Below are 21,572 nucleotides of genomic sequence, written 5' to 3' on the forward strand. Positions count from 1 at the left end.
CCTGTCTACTTGCACACATGGGTTTGCATAGAATAGGCACTCAATAAATGTTTGATGACTGAAGAAAGAAAAATCAAGTACCAGCTACTGCTTGCTGGGATCTATTTATTCAGGCCCTCAATGGAAAACAGAAAGGGAAGGCCATAAGTTGGGAGCCCAGTCAGCCCACCTTTCCCAGTGGCCTCTTTTGGTGAGTTTGAAGGGAACTGGATGGTCAGGTCGAAGCAGCACATACTCACTCCCGAAGCAGCGAGGCATCTGTGCTGTAGATAGCTGAACACAGACCCCTTCAGTCAAGCTTCCCAACCCCCAACCCATGCGGTCAGTGGGAGCCACTCCCTGGGAAGCATAGTCTGGAAGTAGGTCAAGGAGCAATCAAAGGCCACTAGGCCCCAGCCCTACATACACCCACTTTCTCAGAGGTCATGGGGATGCGGTGCTTAGCCAGAGAAATTTCTAATTGATTATGAACCAAACCCCTGGGAGCTGGGCAGATGCTGATCCAAGAGTACAAATCCAGGCCAGACCAGAGGTGGCCAGGAGGAACTGCACTGGGCCAGCCAGGGGATCAAGGAGAGCTTTTTGTCCTGATTGTAAATGATGCCCTCTCCTCCCCCAATCCCCTTGGCCTCTTTCCTAATAGATTCTGGAGAGGTTGGGAAAGAGGCAATCAGTGCATCTTACTCAACCCTACATCCCTGGCTACTGATGCCTCCAAGATCACTTTGGCACCAGCCAGTGGCCTCTGATTTACTGTTTTAAACCAAACACCTTTTCCAAAAACAAAAAAACCCTGTCCTTTTGGATCAGTCATCCAGTCATTTTACTCAAGGGACAGAGGCTGTTACCTGGCAGAGGCTGTTACACACAGAGGCTGGTGTCCGGAAAAGCTGGGGAACTTTAGAAGAGCTTGGAATAAAAAAAGAAAAAGCCCATCACTTCTGAGTGAGGTCAGCCAGCCCAGCTGGAGAAGGCAGCAGGCTGTGGGGGAATGCCAAAGGACCACTGGGCCAGCTTGCCAGACCCTGGGCCAAGCCACTGTATAAGCTCCCCAGTACTGGAATGAAAGAAAGGAAAAAAAAATTAGGACATGTTTTCAGCTTTGCTCAGGGGCCCAGAACATCTGGGAGGGGCTCACAACTCCAGGAATCTCTGCTCTTCTCTGCAAATGGAAAATATGATCTATGAGAACAAACTTGACCAGTAGAATACGTGCCTAGTCACCCAGCCCTGTAATTTAGGGTTAGGTGGCACTGTGCCTCATGCCACCTGGTGACCACTTTCCAGAGACCCCTCTGTCCCTCTGAGCAGTTGGCTCAGATTAATGGTTTAAAGACAGGTCAATGACCTCAAAATCAAGTACAAAATGTGCATTTATTGACATGTGTTCTGGGCCACACTGGGCTTCTAGAAAGAACAAAAGCAAATATAAAGGGAAACACGCTAATATAATTAGCAACCTAGGGCAGTTGTGGATACCAGGAGATGTTTTTTCCAGACTTGGTAGAGGAACTATGATTACCTCATACTCAACAGTGTAACACTGAATGTGCACTAGAGTTCCAGATTCAGCAAAGAAATAAATGTTATTTATAATTCAAGTAAAAATATTTCACCACCTTTTATATGTATGAACTGTGATGGAGGCCTTGCTTACATCCTGTGGAGCAAGACCAAGAAATATGTTTTATATTGGTTATTTGATCTTCAACATCAGATTATCCTTATTGTAGAGGTGGGCAAAACCATGCAAAAAAGAAAATGAAGGACATTTCCATGTATGGCACTAAATGAAGAACGCTCAAAGCCACAGAGTTTGCCCATGGCCAATTTCCTGTGTTTCTTGTAAAGAACAGGGCAAAGAGGCTTTATTTTGACAGTTGGGGGGCTCCATGCCAATCAATATCACAGGACAAAGACAGTAAGAAAGGGAATGAAGAAACAAAGGAGCAAGTTGCACCGGAACAGATGGGCTTAAGTTAACCGAGTGACAGTTTGGGTGTCAGTCTCACAATGGCTGTGGGGAGAAGGGAAGTACCACAGCCTTAGTTGCTCAGAGGCTGCTGAGCAACCCCAGAAAACCTCAGAGAGGCCGCCCCTCTGCGCCAGCGCTGGCCACCCTGACTTGACCGCTGCCTCCTCGAGGGCGCTCTTCCCCTGACAGTGCTTGCGGGGGAGGGCCGGGCCGGGGTGCTTTGGAGGTACTGGAAGGCACTCTGACGGCCCACCTGCCTCTCTACGCAGTTAAAGGTCAGGGCCACTCCCACATTGCTCTTCATGACTCTGGAGGAGCCATCAGATGTGCCATCAAAGCACCGGCCAAGCGCAATCTCCTTGGCTGTGCGAGGGTCCTGGTCAGTGACAGTGTAGATGCCATAGTTGTGGCCCAGTGGGTCCAAGGGCGCCAGCATGGTGTACTCAGTGGTGTTGTCATTGACCGCCAGTGGTAGGTGGTTGACCAGGTACTCATGCAGCATGGAGTTTACGCTGACTCGATGGCAGCTGCCCTGGGGGATAACCTTCACCAGCGTGCGGTCTACACGGTCCTGGTCATAGAGCATCCCACTGCACTTGAACTCCAAACAGGCAGCTGAGACATTGGGCTGGTCCCTGTCCCGCGTGCTCTTCACATCCCGGATTCCATACAGCTTTCCCACTGTCTGCCGGTGGGTGCCCCCCATGTTACGGGATCGCACGTTCACCTCCAGTGGCCCCATGATCTTCACCTTGATATAGCAGGCCCTGAACTCCATTGGCTTGGGCCACCATGCCAGGTAGTCTTCAGTCCAGCTCATGGGGTCATCCTCGTTGAAAGGGACCGTGTTGTAGTCATACCGATCCCCCTCAATCTGGTAGAACCGGAAGTGGGCCGCACTGGGAGGTGCTTCCTCGCATGCCTGGAGGTTCTCGAATGCATAGATGGGTCCATTGCTCTCCTCGGCTGAGTTGGGCCTTGGTTTGGCCATGCTGATCTGGAAAGCTGTCTTCTTGGCCTGTGGGTCCTCATGGTCTGTCCGGCGGTACTTGAGCTTGTTGAGGTAGGGCTGAGGGACACCAATTGCATTTGGGTTGAATTTAGGAGAAGACTCCACTGCTTCCAGCTCGTCCCCAGCCAGGCTTGCTAAGACGTAGGCAGAGTAGGCATCAGGGGACTGGTCATCGCAGAAGGCAGGCAGACAGGCCCCATTGGGACCAGTGATGACACTGTCAAAGCGGCCCCAGACCCTGGGGTTAGAGGAGAAGCCAGTCCTGGGCTCCAGGTTGATCACAGAGACCACGACACCCTGCATCTGCTCACTGGGCAAGAACCTCTCACTTCGGTAGGCCCTCACCTTGATGAAGCACCTCCTGCTTTCAGGGACATCCAGGTTAAAGAGCCTCCTCTCACGAATCTCCATGTTGCCCACCAGGAAGGTCCTGTCTTCTCTTCTGTTCCGCCTTTGGCTTTCAAATTTGAAGTCACCTTCCTCCTCCCACAGCCCTGTGCCTGGGTTGAGGGACCAGAGTTTCATCATGGGCAAGTGCTCTGGCATCTTGACCTGGGTTGAGTCGAGGTGGACCTTTACCTTGCCAACATTAAGTGACTCTGAGGTCGCCTCATCTGTGAAGTCCACAGAGAACATGCCGTATGTTCGAAGGGGGAAGGTGTCTCCTTCATCATTGATGAAGTTCAGGTCACTCTGGGCAGCAGTAGCTGTGGAAATATTCCGAGGATCCAGGAAGGTCACACTGGCCTTTACTTTTCCTGTGTAGGGCTCCCCATTCTGCCGGTAGAAACTCTTGGATGGGATCTCCAGCTCAGCCACAGGATCTTCACCAGCCACATCCCCCAAGGGGATAATGTTGGTCTCCATGGCCTCCAAGGTGATGGGCTCTTTCCGCCGAAGCATCTTGATCTCATGGAACACCGCACTCCCTTTCTTATTGAAGGGCAGCACTTTGGTGGTGTTGACAAACTTCTGCAGCCTGTCCACAAATGTGAGCACCAGCCTCTCAGTGTCCTGAGGGACGTGGAGGGTGAACGTGCCCTTGTAGCCAGTCATGCTCACACGGCTGTTCCCCATGTACACGTGGCCAAAGCGCATGGGTTCCCCATTGTCAGAGGCGCTGACGCGTCCCCGAACGATACTCTGGGTCTCTGTACACCGCTGGCAGCTGCACTCCATGGCCACCTTGGTGGGCAGTGTGTACCCACTGCACTGGATCTCCCTCTCCTCTGTTTTGGAGATCCCACAGCAGTTCTCCACAGCATCCTGGCACCTGATCCCATTATCCTGCTGCCCTGCACAGGTCTTGACAGGGCAACGACCCACATCATAGTAGAAGGAGTTGGTGGCATTCTGGAAACAATCATGGGGCAGCTGGATAAGGTAGCTCTCGGGGGTTGGGTTGCAAGGAGTCTCATCGGGGGCTATGGAGGGAAATAGTTCGGATATTAAATGCAAGTTCTTTTCCTACATAAAGGGGACCTCAACCTCCCCTCTCTGCCATACTTCAGGGTTTTCAAAGTACTTGTGTGATTCCCAACTCTCACAAAACTCCTCTGAGGGAGATAGAACAGCTGTTACTAATTCCATTTCACACACAGGGAACAGAGTTTGCTGCTGAGACCAGTAGAGTAATCGTCCTAATTGGAGGGGTCTTGAAAATTCGTGAGGGTGTTTTGAGTTACCACCAAAATTGGCAGTGCTACTGACTTATAGTGGGCAGGGGGCCTTGCAGCTCTATTTTCTGCAGTGCCTGACACTGTCTCTCAAACGGAATTCTTCTGCATCCTGTTTGACTTTCACATATTCTACAGACATTCATGTAGGTGGAAAACTTGTTTAAAATTATCGGAGCCTGGTATTTTTTACATGGCTTTACCATACATTGAATTTTTCAAGAATGCAACTACCATATAAATCAAGCTAAGATTGTACTTTATTTAGCTTGGAAAAATACCAAGAATTGCTTCTTGTTTCAGAAAAATCATGTACCTACAACAATTGCCCAAGGAATGTGAAATGACGCCCCTGTATCCATCAGCATTTGTAGCTGCCACATTCATGGTGACTGGATTCAAGTGCAAGTATCTGACCTCTTGGTTGATGTTCTTGTGCCATTATGCCAAAGCACTTACATATTGAAATACATACTATTTTGTATTAAAATTATTTTGTTTGTATTTCCCTTTTATGTTATTAGGGCCATGTGCATGTATATTTGGAAATTATATGTAGTTATTATCTATAAATTTAACTTTAGAATAGTAAAAAATATTTTTAATTGAAAATATTTAAAATTTAAAGTATTAAGAATAACTGAAAAAAAAAAGGAAAGAAAGAATAACTGTGACAAGCGGGGAGCATTGGTATAATGAGCGGGGAACCACTGCTGACAGTTCTCCACATCTCCTCTGCCAGGAGTCAAGTCCCCTGTGTCCTGCCTGTCCCGAGGTGTGTTACTCAACTTTCTTGGAGTCTGAAATATTCCAAAATCCTTCCAACAAAATTTCTTCTGCCTTTTGTTTGGTTTTGTTTAGGCCAATTACTAAGATATCCTCCTTCTCCCTCACTTTCCAAGTACAGTTTCCTGATTGGTCTTGGCCTCCAGTCTCTCCTCCTCCAGCTCACTTCTAGAAACCAGCTTTAATCAGGTCACCCTTTCTTGTAAAGCCCCCTCAGTTTCCCACTTCTATACCTTGCTCATGCTGGCCCCTTGATCTGGAATGCTCCCATCTCCATACACACAGACCCTGGTCATTGTTTAAGACCAGGGATTCACAACATTGGCTGCAAATTAGAATTACCTGGGGAAGATTTTAACCTGTGCATGACCAGGCCACATCCCAAACCAATGAAATCAGGCTCTCTGGAGGTAAGACCCAGGCGTCAGTAGTTTAAAAAACTCAACAGATGATCCCTATTTAAGCCTCAAGTAACCAGCCATAGTCACTCCCACCTGGAAGGTCTCTATCTCTCATCTATAGAGTCCACAATTCCTTATCTCCTGTTTTAACTACATTTTTTCATCTTTACTGACTTGTCTCTTATTCCTCCACCCATCCTGGAGTGGCAGCTCTGTGAAGGTAGGATCGAGGTCTGTGCCATCTTTGTGTCCCAGAGAGCACAGTCTAGAAAAGCCCAAGGTTTTACTGCCCAGGAATGCCCACTGGAGTGCTCCCCAGTGCTGTAGCAGGGGCTCCCCAGGGGCCCTGACAGTCTTACCTATGACAGTCAGCCGGGCGACATGGGACTTTGCAGCCCCAGTGTCGCTCTGGGCCTTGCAGAAGTACTCCCCGGCCTGGTCCCGTTGCAGGTTCCTCAGCACCAGCTTGCTCTCGTGCTTGTAGAGGGAGGGGTCCAACAGTGTGCTGTTATGGTACCTGAAAGGGATGGAGAGGGACGGCCTGAGTGGGCAGTAGGAGGGCTGGTATCCTTGGGGACAGTGCCAGGAGCAAGGCAGATGGTGGACGGGTCCCTGCAGATGCCAACACCACCACTGACTCAGCTCATTCAAGAACGTTGACTGGCCTGGGAGTCAGGGTACTCGATTCTGAGTCTCAGCCCCACCACTAACTGGCTATGGACCCTTAGACAAACCATTTCACATCTGAGTTTCAGCTTCCTGTTCTATGAAATAGGAGCAGTGATGCCTAGCTGACTCCATAGAATTGTTGAGAGCGTCAAACAAGATAATGGCTATAAAATGTTTGTGAAGGGTAAAGGACAGCCACTGGGGACACTGACCTTATTTGCCGTTGTCTGGGAAATTAGGGCTGGGGAACCTGGTTCTGTGGCCCAAGGATATGAGTCAGGACCCCAAGACCAGAGCTGCTCTGGGGGACCCCAGCTTTGATAGGACAACAACAGGGCTTGCTCGTTGTCTGGGTGGCCTCAGCCCTGCTGGCCCCCACTTGTTAATTATTGCCATGATTAATAAGTCCAGACCCAATGCAAGAAAGCTCTGGCTTCCAAGAGGAGACCTGGGCCAGGTAGCTGGCAGAATACTCACCAGAGATACTTGTCTGGTTTGGGCTTCCCCGTGGCCTTACAGCACAGGGACACACTCTGCCCAGCTCTCCGTGCTTTTGCCTTGGGGTTCATCACAATGTATGGAGTCTCTGAGACAGAAGATGAGACATGGTGTTTTGGGTTTTTCTTTGTGACAGGTTCTCCAGAGCCTTGCTCCCTCAGGTATTTTGACATGCGTTAAAATTGTACAACTTCACACACACCACCCAGCCCCTCTCTAATGGTCCTAATAAGTAGCTGGTCCAGAATGGAGTCCACTCCCTCCATCTACTCAGCCTGGGACCTGCTCCCATGGCCTCTCAGGCAGCATCTGGGTGAGGCAGTGGAGAACCAAGAGGACCTTGTACCAGCCAAGATTCCCAAACACTGCCATTGAGACAGAGCTGGATGCTCTGCTGACTCCAGCAGAATTTTCTGGCCATTCTGCACCATTTCTGAATTCCCCCAGCCTCTCTCTCTATGCCTTTCAAACGTTATACTGTATTGTAATTGACTATGTTAGATAAGGTGACCAGGAAAGAACTCATACATTTGAGGGAGCAAGCCATTCCAATATCTGGGGGAAGAACACTACAAGCAGAGTATATAGCAAGTGCAAAGGCCCTGAGGCAGGAGTGTGCCTGTGTGTTTGAGGAACGGATAGGAGTAGAGTGACTCAGTGTGGGTGGAGGGGACTATAATAGGAGAGGAGAGGGGAAGAGAGAAGAGAAGGAATGGGGGGGTCTGGCAGATGATGTTGGGACTTGGGGATTTTTCAGTTTTACTCTGGGCAACCTGGAAAGCCAGCTCTTAGTACTGTAATCCTTTTATTTAAAAGTCCAGCCTTCCTCCCCAGCCCTATCCCAGAGAAGTTAAGTACCTGCCCTCATGAACTCCGCCTTGATGGTGGCTGCCTTCAGTCTAGTCTTAGGCATTGTGAGCCTGATAGGGGCAAACTTGGTCTTTGTGATCTTCAGGATGCTTTTGCCATCGGGGCACAAGCCAGGGACTCGGAACCTCCCGCTGCTGTCCGTCTGGGTCAATAGCTTAGGTGTTTTGGTCAGGATGTAGACAGTAGCCCCTGAGGCTGGGGCACCCCCAGGGAGGGAGACAACCCCATACAGCACGAAGTCCTGGCACATGCAGGCGTCACAGTCAGCATTCACCTGGCCCATGGGGCAGGTCAGGTCACAGGCTGTGGAAGAAGGGGTCACATCAGGAGGGCGTGTGTGGATTCTGGCCCTCCTTCAGTCACGTCCCAGCCTGTGGACTCACATATGCTTCCTCTCCCCCTTAGGCCTTTGTTACCCTTCCTCATCAGCCTGCATGACTAATTCCTACTCATCCTTCAAGACTTAGTTCAGGACACCTCCTCTAGAAAGGCTTCCTCAATTCCCCTAAGCTATAATAATTGACCATGCACTATGCTCCCACATTATCGTCTACATCCCCCATCGGTGCACGTAACAGATGCTCACTTAATACCTGATGAATGAATGGATGAATCTGTCTCAGTCTGACCCTCTAAACTATTCTAGGCTGCTTCAGCCCCAGTCCCATGCCTGCCCAGTACCAAGAGCAGGGGTAGTACCTGAACAGGCCTGCTCCATGCAGAGCCGACCCTCCTCGGTGGCATCATTGCACAGTGACACCGTCTCCGCCAAGCAGGTGCGTGTTCGGGTCTGGACCCCAGGGTGACCACAAGCAGCAGAACACTTGCTCCAGGGAGACCACGTGCTCCAGAGGCTGTGCTCTGTGTCTTGGCGCAGGGATCCTGCAAAGCAGGATCAGCAGATGGTCTGACTTCCCTCTCAGAGGGACTCTGTCAGGAAATCTGACCCAGAGGCTGTTTTTTCTCAGAGAGCAAGGCCTCCATTTACAACACAGATGTCACTGATATTTATATTTCCTGCAATGATTTTTCCAGCAGATGGACATCAAGAGTCTTGAGGAAGTGGTGTCTCTAAGTTTTATAAAAACACCGAATGGGCTAGGGGTGGCCCTGAGAGGGACTTGTTGGCCAAGTACTGGGACTTTGATGCGCTGTCCTAGGAGGTGCAGGGATAGCACCATCTTACACTTTACCCATGTTCCTGAAGAAGGGCCCCCTGGGAAGTCAGGACCTGGGGCCTCAGTGACATCAAGCCCCCTCTGCCCACCCTCCTCACCTCTGGTCTGAGGCCTGTGTACAAGAATGGAGGCCTCGGACCTCACTCAGGAGACCTCGCTCAGCCTGAGCTCCCACTGCAGACGACCACCACTGCCTCCCGGGCCTGCAGGGTCAGGCTGTGTGCACTGGTGGGATCCCAGGAGGGGAGCGTGCATATCCAAGAAGCGGGCAGGCCTGCAGCTGGCTCTGAATTATCCAGTGTGGGGAGAGGAGATGGAAAGAGCACGAACTCTTGGGCTCTGCAAACACAGGCATGGGTTTAAATCCCAGCATTCCATTTATCAGCTGTGTCGTCCCAAGAAGTTACCTAAACTCCCTGAACCTGGAATAACTTGTCAAAATGGAGATTCCTCACAGGTCAGTTGTAAAGGTTGAGTAATGGAGATAACTAGCAGTGTCTGGCACAGAAGAACTAACATAGAAACTGACAATTAGTGGATGTTCACCTGCATTAAACCCTCTACATTCATTATCTCATTTAATCCTCATAAAAACCCCTATGAAGGATTACTAATATTACCCCTGTTTTACATGTGAGAAACATGAGGCTCAGAGAGCTTCAGAACATTTGTCTAAGGAACACAGTAGAGATGGTAGGCCCAGATTCAGACCAAGCAGCCCAACTGCAGAGCCTGTGGTCTTCACCACCGTGCCACAGGCACTCAGTAAAGTGGATCGAAAGGAAATTACCCATCCACACAGAACACTGTTGGGAAGATTATGGTTCTCATGACACTAATGGGTTATTATGGAGTCAAAGCATGTGGATGTGTGTGACCACCAGAGTTCCCATAGCCAGACGCAGGTCCTGGCTCTCCCTTTGCCGAGGCTGGTGGGAGGTAGCGGGTGGGGACTGGTCAGGCTCACCTGGCGGGCAGAGGAAGCGCACGGTATAATTGAAGCAGTTCTGGCCAGGCCGCTGCTCCCTGTTGAGGCACCAGAAGCCCTCAAGGGGGCTGCCATGGACCACTTGGCCAGTGCTGCCTGCGGGTATCCAGTCGGTGGTCCTAGCCTCTAGCCGCAGGGGCCGAGGACACACCTGGTGCCCGTAGTAGAAGTGAATGGCATCTAGCCGCTCGTAGTCGCCCTGCCCACCTGGGTGGTCAATGTTGAACCATGTTGTCCACTCCCCAGGACCTGAGAGAGAGAGCCAGGTAGGAGAGGAGCCAGGCCCTGGAGCTCCAGGTGAGCTCAAGCCCTGGAAGTCATCCCTAATACCCCTCACCCCCCCTCACTGGTCTCAGGCCCTCATTGCATCTCTCTCTCCAGCATCTCTCCAATCTCTTACACTTCTGCTTACACCCTACCACCAAAGGTTCTGTTAAAGCTCTCAGCAGCCTTGGCTGTACCACATCAGAAACTTCCTGCCTGGGTCTCTACCTCCAGCTTCCTCCGAACCCATCCGCACCCCTCTCCAAACACTGCAGTCAGGGTGAGCTTTCTCCACGTGGCTTGGGCCACATCACTCCTGGCTTTAACTCTCTTAACCAGGCATTCAGGTGCTGGTGAGCTGGCCCCTGGTATCTCTCCATCTTCATCTCCCTGCTCTCTCCCTGCCAGCCTGTGCTCTGACCCCAGCAAGCCCTACAGCATTTCTGGAAGCTATCAGGCGGCTGCATGATTCTGAGCTGTCCTATATACTTGGTCCCTCTGCCTGGACAGAGATGTAGGCCAAATGCCTTTTTTTTTTTTTTTTTTTGCCACACCGTGCAGCATGCGGGATCTTAGCTCCTCCCCCCAAGGATGGAAACCACGCCCCCTGCAGTGGAAAGCATGGAGTCTTAACTATTGGATCACCAGGGAAGTCCCCAAATGCCTTTTAAAAGTGGGTTTCACTCTGTATGACAGACAGACTCTAGGTCCTTGTTATACAGCAGAAACTAACACAACATTGTAAAGCAATTATACTCCAAAAAGATGTTAAAAAAAAGATATCTAAATATATATATATATTACAACCATGACCATTAGCCAAATAGCTATAAATAAAACATTTTTGAAAATTAAAAAAAAGTGGGTTTCTATGGACCCCTGACATTGTTCCCTGGCTGCAGAGATCCTCTTAGCAAGCTCAGTAAAAACCCTCCCCCCAATTACTCCCTGCTCCAGCCACAACTCACTGTCCAGGGGGTCAGCAGGCTTGGCAAAGATGCCTGAGGTCCTCTTCCCAGGCTGGGCTCTTCTCACCGACTGAGTGAGCATCATCTGCCTCCCTGAGGGCCAGGAGGATAAGTGAGAGGCCAAAACAGATACAGGGGCCCAGCAGGGTCCTGCTACTAGCCTCTCAAGACATAGGGAAGCAGTGTGATGTGGGGGATGGAACATGAGCACTGGGCATGGGTTCAAATCCCCCTCTGCCACTAACTGGCTGTGTGACTTCACAAAAGCTTTATTCCTTTAAATCTGTTTCCCCATAAAATAGAACTGCATCAACAATCACCACATCATAGGGTCCTGGTGCATATTCAGGGTGACGGTGAAGGCAAAGGGACATGGCATGCAGTGCATGGTCAACAAATGGTGGTTCTCTTTTCACTCTTGTTCTAGAAAGGGACCATGGGATGCTGCTGAGCACCTGGGGCTCCTACTTTAGGGTCTGAGCCTGTTCTTCTTGGCGGAATGGAACCTTACTTTCCTCATCTGTAAAATGGAGATATTAGTTCCCACTGCACATATGGTGGTCCAGTTGGCATGAGGATTCCATGAGGTAACACAAAGTAAACATCTCTGAAGTATACGGAGATTGAGACTGTGAGCCCCAGACACTCCGCCACTTCCTGACTCTGTGACCTTGGGCCAGATACTTAACTCATCTGACCCCTCATCATAAAGTGAGGATAATAATAGTTCCTATCTCAGAGGATTGTAGGGATTAAATAAGCTCATTCATAAAATCCACTTAGAACAATGCCTAGCACAGAATGTTTGCTGAATAAGTGTTAGCAACTCCTTTTAAGCTCAAGACCTGGACAATAGATGTCCATTTCCCTTCTCCTGGCAAAGTTTGGCTTTGGGAATCCACCCTCACCTTCATAGGGCCTAACTGGAGGAGTGGTCCTTTAATTTACTGACCCCAGGCTGGCGAAGTCTGCCTGAGGAAGGGTATAGGGACCTCGGGCCACAGGCAGTGAGCCTCCAGGCCCACGCCACCGGAGGCTGCCGTTGGGGGCTCCCAAATGGAAAGGAGAAAGGAGAGCAGAGCACTGCAAGAGCTTTGAAAGGTAATTAACTCTCACGTGAGAGAGCCAAATCAGTATTCTCTTTGCTGCTTAATTGGGGTGATAGGAGCTCTTTTAATCAAACTAATCTGATTTCCCCTCAGATGGCTGAATGTTAATCATCTTCCCCAACAGCAGCTGTCAGGGTAGAAAGAGCAAGGCAGGAGGTGGGCACATGTAGGGTTTGGCAAGATGCTGAGACAGCCTTTGTTCCTGCATCTGTGGTCACAAAGCCTGCAGTGCTCGCTGCTTTATGAGAGGATTTTGAGCATATTTTTGCTTTACCTGAGTATGTGGCTAGAAATCAGGAAAGGAAGGGGAGATGGGAGAGAGTATACAGGATAGTGCTGGGAGCTCTGATGCTTAGAAGCCTTGGGGAGCCCACCAGGCAAATTCTCTCCACCTGTTCCCTTGAGAACTCAGTGTCACCAGAGAATGGGGTCAGAGGACAAGGAGACCAGAAGGGGTTCTGGTGTCTCTGTCAAATTTGATTACAAATTTGATTACAGTCAAATTTGATTACAAATTTGATTACAGGTGTCTCTGTCAAATTTGATTATAAATTTGAATTTTCATGAAACTAAAACCAAAAATCTGGCTGTGAGAACTCAGTGATCCCTTTTGCTTTGGCTATCAGAAAGCTCAGAGCTAAATTTAACACTCAGGGGGAATGGTAACGCTCTTATCTTTTTTCTGCCTTCTGAGTGACACTTACCCTGCTCCTCATTTAAAAGATTCTGTTCTGTGAGTTGTAATATTGGTACTTATCTCAAATCCTTTAGGAAAACAAGCAGGGTATAAATTATGAATAAATAGACAAACCAGCCTCAGCTCTTAGTGCCACTGCTGTGGCTTAAGGCAGATGCAGAGTTGGGTCCCAGACCATAGTGACTTCATTATGACAAGTGGGGGATTAGAGAGACAGTAGATACTTAGCCTGTACCCAACAGAGAGGTGACCTCTAGGACCAGGAAGAAGAACACGCAGGCCTTGATCACCACCATCTTTCCTCCAGGTCCCGTGGGGAACGTGGCAGGAGTTGAGTGAGGGTTCCTTCACAGAGTCGGATTGTCCCTGGAACGTGACCCCTGAGAAGTTTCTCAGATCAGTGACCTGCAAAGAAACAAAGCTTGTCAGGTTCCACTTCTCTAAGTCACCTCTTAGGGCTTGAGCAGAACTATTTCTTGACCTATCAAGGGTGAAAAGTGGACAGAATGAAGTCTTGTGAGAGTGACACCGGCCCAAATTGCAGATCTGGTCAGCTTGCAAGATGCACAGAGTCAGACTCTGAGTTCACATGAGGCAGACCTGGATTCAAACCCTGGGTCCAGGTGCCAGGGTCCCACATCGAGATGGGACACAACGGACAGTAGGGGTGAGAAGTTTCCTTGCCGGTGAGGAGGGGCCTGGGCTCACCCGCGGCAGCCTCTGGGTGACTCATTAATCACTTCCCAGAGCCGGGCTTGGGGGCATGTTTTGCTACCCCTTGGTGGGGCTCCCATTCTCACACAACAGGCTTACATCTTAAGGCTATGCAGCCCCTGCCCCGACTACAGTGGCGCCTCACAGGGCAGGCCAGCTGAAGGGTGCAGATGCTTCAGACACACGCCTCCATGAACACATTCCCAGATATGCACTGGCTGCAGCTGGAACACACTTCTGGCCTGTTTGTTTGGGGCCTGGCTGGGAGTTTCTGGCCTGGCTGCTCCTGGGCCTCCCTCAGGAGCCTGCTGAGGGAGAGCAGAGGGGATGCACTGGGAGAGGCTAGGGCCCCCCAGTAACTGCTGAGCATGGGTTACAGGCTGCAGGAGCAGGGAGAGGAGAGCAGGCCTGGCAACAGGGCAAGGACGCAGTGGGAGCGGCCCAGGCTCCCGCTCAATTTTCTCTCTCCCCAGAGATCTGGCCAACCCAGAATCTGACCAGTGCCTGGAAATTCAAAAGTGATTCCCTTCAACCTCCAAAGTCCAGGGTGTGGTGAGAAAAGGGAGATTCCTCCTTTCTGGAAAAAAAGATTCAAAAGCACTTTGTTGGGACTTCCCTGGAGGCGCAGTGGTTACGAATCCACCTGCCAATGCAAAGGACACGGGTTCGAGCCCTGGTCCGGGAAGATCCCACATGCCGCGGAGCAACTAAGCCCGTGTGCCACAACTACTGAGCCAGCTCTCTAGAGCCCGCGAGCCACAACTACTGAGCCCACGTGCCACAACTACTGAAACCCGTGCGCCTAGAGCCCGTGCTCCGCAACAAGAGAAGCCACGACAATGAGAAGCCCGCGCACCGCAACGAAGAGTAGCCCTCGCTCACCACAACTAGAGAAAGCCCACACGCAGCAATGAAGACCCAACACAGCCAAAAAAAACCCACAAAAAAACCACAAATAAATAAATAAATTTATTTTTAAAAAAATAGCACTTCGTTGTCCTAAAAGAAGAACAGACCAACCCCATGCTGCAGATCATCCAGCTCTAAGCCCACTAACTCCACCACCACCTGTTTCTCAGCCCAGAGAACAGAGCACGGGTGTCCCCGAGGTCTCCAGCTCTTGTGTGTCTCACGCCACGCTCCCAGGCTCTGAGCAGAGGGCTGAGCGCTCCGCGGGCCTGCACAGCATTCAGTCTGGGATTGCTCCGCAACTGTCTGGGAAGCCAAAGTGGCCTGAGGCACCTTATGGAAAAACCATTTCCCATCTGGCAGCGCATGGAAGTTTCCTCAGCATATGCTCTGCGGGTGAGGCTCCCCATCCCACGGGTCCCAGAACTCTCGGATAAAGAAGACTGGCTGACCGCAGGAAAAAAGCAGAGTGCCCAGAGGTACAAAGATCCTGACTGGGACTCTCTGAGGGCCCCTATCCTCAGGTGGGGGAGGGAAAAGACCTTGGGTCAATGGGAGAAAGGAGAGAACTCCAAAGCAGAAAGGGGAGTCTTCTCTGGGGGAGATAAGGGGTGGTCAGAAATAGCTGAGCCAGGCAGTGGGGTGCAGGGATGGGCTAAGGAGAATAGGAGTGGGGCTCACCGTGTCCTGAGTGGGACTCCTCAGCTGGGGGGGTCCAGGTCCTCCTCTCCCCAGCACCAGCCACGGGGCCTTATATAGCACAGCTGGTGGCTCAGCCCGTGGCAATGCACCACGGGAAGCGGCCGCGAAACCAGATCCAAGCCTGAGGAAGCTCGGCCTTCCCCACCCCTCCCCACACCCCCTGCAGACTCCAGGGGCCCGGATTTCGCTTCCAGATTCTCAGAGGGAGAGGCCGCAGGGCCTGGGGATGGGCCAGGTGGGCAGCTGCCTGGGGCTCCATAGGCCAGAGCAGAGGGATGGGTGAAGAGGCAGCTGGGCACTGAGCAGCCCTGGGAAGGGGCCAAGGGCAATTCTACATGTGGGCAGCATTTCATAGCTCAGAAGGTGGGATTCTCTTGCCTAAGCTTTGCTTGCTGATCCCCCGCATGGCCCCGGCCCTGGCCCACCTATGCTGGCCTTAGCACATACCCCAAGCTCTCTTAGGGCCACAGATCACCTGGCCTCTCAGCTGGGGGTGCTTGGTCAGAGTTGGGCAACTACTGAGCTTCTGTAGCCCCTGAGGGAGCACTCAGGGAACCTCAGAGGGACAAGGGACAGAGGAGTGGTGGGGCACAGGATGAGAGTAGTTCTTCCTTACCCCTGCCTGCTTCCATTTGGGTACCTGCCTATACCCATTGGACCCGAGAGGAGCTCCTGCATGTGGATTCTCTGAGATCCTGCCAGATGCCCATATGTGCGTGTGTGTGCATGTGTCTGACTTTGGGTATGGGTGCCACCAGCAGTGCCTTACCCATAGGTGGCACAGGCAGCTGCTTGTGTTCCCACCTCCCACCTCCCTTCACCCACCTCCCCTGCAGCATGAGTTTGCCTGTCGTCACAGGCAGCAGTTCTGTAACTTCAGCGTGTATTAGAATCCCCTGGAGGGCTTGTTAAAACACAGATGCTGGGCCCCTCACCCTGACTCTCTAGTGCAGTAGGTCTGAGGCGAGGACCGAGACTTTGCATTCCTAACAAGCTCCCAGGTGATTTTGATGCGGCTGGCTAACAGACCACACAAGGAGAGAGCACCAGGTGGAGGCAGAAGATGGGGAGGGGTGAGCCAGGGAGACAGCAGGAGCTTCCAAGGCCTGCCTCATGTCTCAGGCTCATCTGGCCTGGGCTGGGCTTTCTGCCTCATGCAGGGCCTGGAGATGGAGGCCTGGCCTGTGTGGCCCTCCACACCAGTGTCAGCTCACTCTTTCCACACACCCTCACTGAGCGCCTGTTTGGGGGCAGGCTCCAGGCTGGGCACTGGGAGGCCATAGGGAGGAGATGTATCCATGCATTCAGAGGAAAGAGCCTTGTATGGAAATGATCCCACAGTGTAGCCGTGCACACTCTTATCCAGAGAGCTGTGTGTGTGTGGTTGTGTGTGTGTGTGCCTGTGTATATGCTGTATGTGTGTACGTCTGTGTCTTTCTCTGTGTGTGTGTGTGTGTGTGTGTGTGTGTGTGTGTGTGCGTGTACAAACAAGGGTTTAGGAGCTCTGTTTCTCTGAGCATCATCCTGGACAGGAGCTGTTGGGGGAGAGGAGGATGGTGGAGGAAGGATGTTGAGCAGGGACAGCCCCTAAGCAGATCTGGGGCACAGAGCTGGTTTGCTTTTCCTCTTGGAGCCTGGTCTCCCTCCTGGCCCCCAGCTTTTGGCCCATAGATCCTGTAGTAGACCCAGTCCCGTCCAATTACTATCAGAGCCAAGCCATGAAGCAGCTTTAGCCTGAACTAAGTGAAGCCCCTGAGAACTCTGCTGGTCCATGGTCAGACAAAGGCTGAGCCACAATAGCCTGATCAAAGAACAGGAGAAAAACAAGAACGTGCGAGTCAAAAGCCTAGTGCTGGCTCTGTTGCTAATTTTGATGTGTGATCTTGGACAAGCAATGACCCAAGTGACCCTGGACCTCAGTGTCCCCACCTGTGTAACAGGAGTTTGGACTGAGTGAGCTCTGAGGCCCCCACCAGCTCTTACAAGATTTGATAAGATGCTGACAACAAACACTGCAGAAAGGAGAGAAAAGAAGAAATGACAGCTCCAAAGAATCTCACCAGAGGTCAGGAAGGAGGCCAGAGAAGCTACCTGACCACAGACTCTAGATAAGGAGAGCAAGGTAGACAGGAAAGGAAGGTGGGGAAAGGTAAACCAGAGGACCAGAGGTCAAGGTCAGGGTAATCAGCTGCTTTCCAAGGTCTCTACTCTATGGAATCCCAGAGTATGTGAAAGAGGTCTCCCCAGCCTCCCAAATGCACCCCTCTCTTCTCTTTCTGTAGTGGGAGGAGGGAAGCCTATAAGGTGAGGGCTTGGCAAAGTGGAGCTCCTTAGGCCATGATTCCTGCCTAGGTGTCCTTGCTTGGCCCAGAACTCACACTGAGGCCCCATCTATCCTGCCCCAGTGGCCAGAGGGTATTGTCATGGTTGGCACAGGCTGAGGGACTGTGAGCTAGAATCCCTGGGTTCTGATTAGAGCCCAGCAGGTTGTGTCCCTCTAGCTCATGTCCTCCCACCTCCCCCATCAAAGAATCCCTTTCTGTCGCCAAGTGGGGCTAAGCTGTGAACTGCGCAGGGCTAGATTGGTGGGATCTGAGCCCGCTCCCACCCGGCACTCCCAGAACTCCTTTGAGGGAGAGGCTGCTGCTCTCCTTGGCCAGGACCTTAGGATAGTCAGGGCTTGGGAGGCAGCCACAGATCTGGACCGTCCAGGGCCTGGCCTAGATGGGTCGGCACCAGCCATGAGTGGCCACCTGGGGCTTCTGCAGGCCAGGCTAGTCTGCTGCAGCTCCAAGCCCCAGCTTGGAACACACTGAAACCCATCAATCACTTCCACCTCTATCCAGGGGATTGAGGGGCTTGGAGCCATGTTTAGCCAGGCCAACTGTGACCCAAGCCTAAGGCCAGGGGTTCCCACCCTGCTGAGGGGAAAGGAGCTTGGGAACACTGGGAGGGGTCTGACATGATGCTGGTGGCTCCAGAGGAAGGTGCTGTGTCTCTAACATGCTCTCTGACCACCACTCCCATGCTCCCATCATTGCCCCCCTGGGGCCTGAGGGAGCTTTGCAGGCCTGGGTAGGGACAAGCCACTAAAGATCCCTGGGGACTGGAAGACTTGACTGTAGCTCTGAGTAACCCTCAGGGGCTGCTGACCCAGTGTGTATGGGAACCTAGACACCCAGAGTCTACGGGAGTGGGAGAGCTCGCTCTCTGACCCTGTTGTTCTCCTCCCTATCCTAGATACAGTCTGTCACTGTTCCAACCCAATGCCTTTATAGTTTTATTCCTCAGCTTCCCATCTTGAAATACAGCCCTTCCTCCCCTCCCATGTGAGTGTCCCCCACCTTTCGATGCCCCATCTCAGTCTCCTCCCTCCTGCCCTCTCTGACCACCCAGGCCCACCTTGACTATTCCTTCTCGGGTCTCAGATGATAATGTTCACCATCCTGTAATACACAAGGCACATTCATGGTCACCAGCTCATCTTCAGCCTCACAGTTGATCTGCGAGGCAGGGATGACCACACCCATTTTATAGAGGGAAAACTGAGGCTCAGAGAGGTGAAGTCACTCAGACACAGTAGGTCTTCAACTCAGAGTTGCCCCTGGGAACCGGTGACCTAGTGTAGACCTTGTCCTGGGGTGCCCTCAGCTCAGAGAAGCCACCACGGAAATGACACTCCAGCCATATGCTCCTCAGCGAGAACATACTAGAACACTCTGGCTCTGCCTGTCTGGCACATACACCCTGCTTCCCATACATACACTAATTTCAAACACGTCCCCATCTAACGTGATCCAGCTATCTATCGTACTGTGGTGGATTAAATATGGCCACAAATTCTTTGCAGCTCTCCCGTTATGAGGTAGAGTCTCTTTACTCACCTTTGACCTGGGTTGGCTTTGTCACTTGCTTTGAACAAAGGAATGACAGAAATGACACTCAAGAGACTTTGCCGCCTCCACTCCCCAGGAACACGGTCCTGAGACCACCATAGAAAGAAGTCAATCTATCCTCCTAGAGGATAAGAGACCACATGAAGGAGAACTGAGGCCCCCAGCCAACAGCCAGACATGTGAATGAGGCCATCTTGAATTTTCCACCTCAGCAGTTGCATAAGTGAGCCAGGTAAGACCAGCAGAGGAATGGTCTAGCCACCCATAGAATCGTGAGAAATAATAATCATTGTTGTAAGCCACCGAGTTTTGGGGTGATCTGTTGTACTGTAATAGATAACTGATATACACACTAAGAGTAAAAGATCTTTCAGCTGCAAGAGACAAAAGCACAACTCAGATTGGACTATGCAGGAAAGGAAACTGATGGTTGTCATAACTGAAGTCCTGGGAAAAATTGGATCCAGGGACTCAAACAATATCATCAGGACTGCTCTCTTTCCATTTCTCAACTGCTTCCTCTGAGATGGCTTTTTTCCCAGGGAGGCTGTAGCCTGTGTTTTCCCAAGTTGGCTGCAACGATAGCTCCCACTGCGTGTGTTCTCGTACAAGGTGACTGCCCTACTCTGCCATCAAGAGGTAGAATCTAATTTCCTTCCCCTTGAATCTGAGCTGGGCTATGACTTGCTTGTAACCAGGAATGAGGTGAACTTCTCAGGCTAGGTCAGAAAAAGTCATGCAGCCTCCACTTGGGATGCTTGCTCTGGGGAAAGCCAGCTAACTACCAAGAGACCACCAAATCAGAGAGGCCTGGTGTAGGTGTTCTGGTGGGTAGTCGCAGCTGAGCCCAGCCTTCCAGCCCTCACATCACCAGTCATGTGAGTGTAGCTGTCTTGTACCCTCTAGGACAGACCAGCTCACTTACCAGATGGATGCCACTGAGTGGCCTCAATCAAAGTCATAAAAGGCAGAATGGCCCAGTCAAGCCCTACCTGAAATCCTGACCTACAGAATTCAGGGGATATGATAAAATGATTATCATTTAAGCCACTAAAACTTGGGGTAGTTTGTTACACAGCAACAGTAACTGGAACAGATGCCATTCCCATGTATTATCTTCCAGAAGCTCCAGACTCCCTTCTAGCACATCTCAAATCTCCAATGGAAAGAGCATGTCTCTTCCCCCATTGTTCCAGCAGAAGTCCTGGGAAAGGCTCTCATTGGCCTATTCCTGACCCAGTTCCTGTAACCATGTGGGTGGAAAGCTCTGATTAGCCCACTTCCAGAGGTAGGGGTAGATCATCCCACTGGAATCACATGGACTGATTTTTCTCAAAGGAAAATTGTGGTGCTGTCACCAGAAGTAGGAAGAACGGATGCTAGGAAGTAAAAAGTGACACGTACGCACCTAAAACACAACCACAAACACAAGCACCCCTTTCCTAGTAGGAGTCAACCCGAAATGTCTAACTACTCACCTTGATACCAGTAGTTGAATCCTGATATCAAGAGACCACTTTAACAGCTGTCAACCTCAGCATTTGCACTCCCTTTGTTCTGCTGCAAACCTACCCATGTATGACTTCCCCTCACCCTGTAACCACATCAACACATCCAGAAGAGTTGAGCAAAGCTGAGCAACTATAATAACAACTCCAGCTTGGAAAATGGAAGAAAAACAAAGAAACCTTCAGAACTATGTAAGCCACATGGGTTGCTGCACGCACCGCCGCCTGACAGTCAGCACCTGGTCTTGTAAGGGTGTGCTTACCCCGCACAGGTTGTAGGTGGGAGCAGATTCCCTGAGAATGGGCCATGGTCTGGCAGATCCCCCAAGACATGTCAGGTAGAGCCCTCCACCTTGCGTAGTGTGCTCACCGTGGTCATCACAGAATGCTCTTCAAGCTTAAAAAAAAAAAAGGTCACCTCACTGTCCCTGTGGTGACTCACCATGGTCACAGCCTTGAGTTTACATCTTAGTGTCCCCACGGTGCCCTGCTGTTTCTCAGGGACACCCACACTCATGATTTTGTACAGGATTACTGGGTGCACACTTACCAGGGAGTCATCGCAAGAGTGTTCACACTCCCCTCCTGGACTAGTCATACTCAGTGGGATGTGTTTGCCCTGGTGGTTCATCAGGCTCGTCCCGAAGCATCTACCAGACTCTGCTGCTTGCTTCCCATGACCCGGGGCCTCTTTTCATGACTCCCCTGAGAGGCCCCAGGTGGCTCTGGTTGTAGTACAGCTTCAGCTCTGA

General features: G+C 51.2%; 1 protein-coding gene across 3 annotated transcripts; it reads right to left on the minus strand.

Annotated features, from left to right (window-relative positions):
- Positions 1 to 1,894: 1,894 nt before the first annotated feature.
- Positions 1,895 to 13,405, minus strand: CILP (cartilage intermediate layer protein; the record flags this gene model as incomplete). 3 transcript variants are annotated; one of them, XM_082855514.1, is made up of 8 exons in its annotated part: positions 1,895 to 4,411; positions 6,210 to 6,367; positions 6,997 to 7,105; positions 7,876 to 8,190; positions 8,587 to 8,769; positions 10,033 to 10,302; positions 11,286 to 11,378; positions 13,327 to 13,405. In XM_082855514.1, the coding sequence occupies 8 exons, from the start codon at positions 13,385 to 13,387 to the stop codon at positions 2,046 to 2,048; spliced, it is 3,555 nt and encodes a 1,184-aa protein (XP_082711640.1). In that variant the 3' UTR covers positions 1,895 to 2,045. The 3 variants fall into 3 exon arrangements, with proteins under 3 accessions (XP_082711640.1, XP_082711639.1, XP_082711638.1); XM_082855513.1 differs by having other exon boundaries at positions 10,033 to 10,338; positions 13,327 to 13,387; XM_082855512.1 differs by lacking the exon at positions 13,327 to 13,405 and having other exon boundaries at positions 11,286 to 11,490.
- Between the last annotated feature and the right edge of the window lie 8,167 nt (positions 13,406 to 21,572).

Source organism: Leucopleurus acutus (assembly GCF_964270905.1).
Source record: "Leucopleurus acutus genome assembly, chromosome: 1".
NCBI classification, from domain to species: Eukaryota; Metazoa; Chordata; class Mammalia; order Artiodactyla; family Delphinidae; genus Leucopleurus; species Leucopleurus acutus.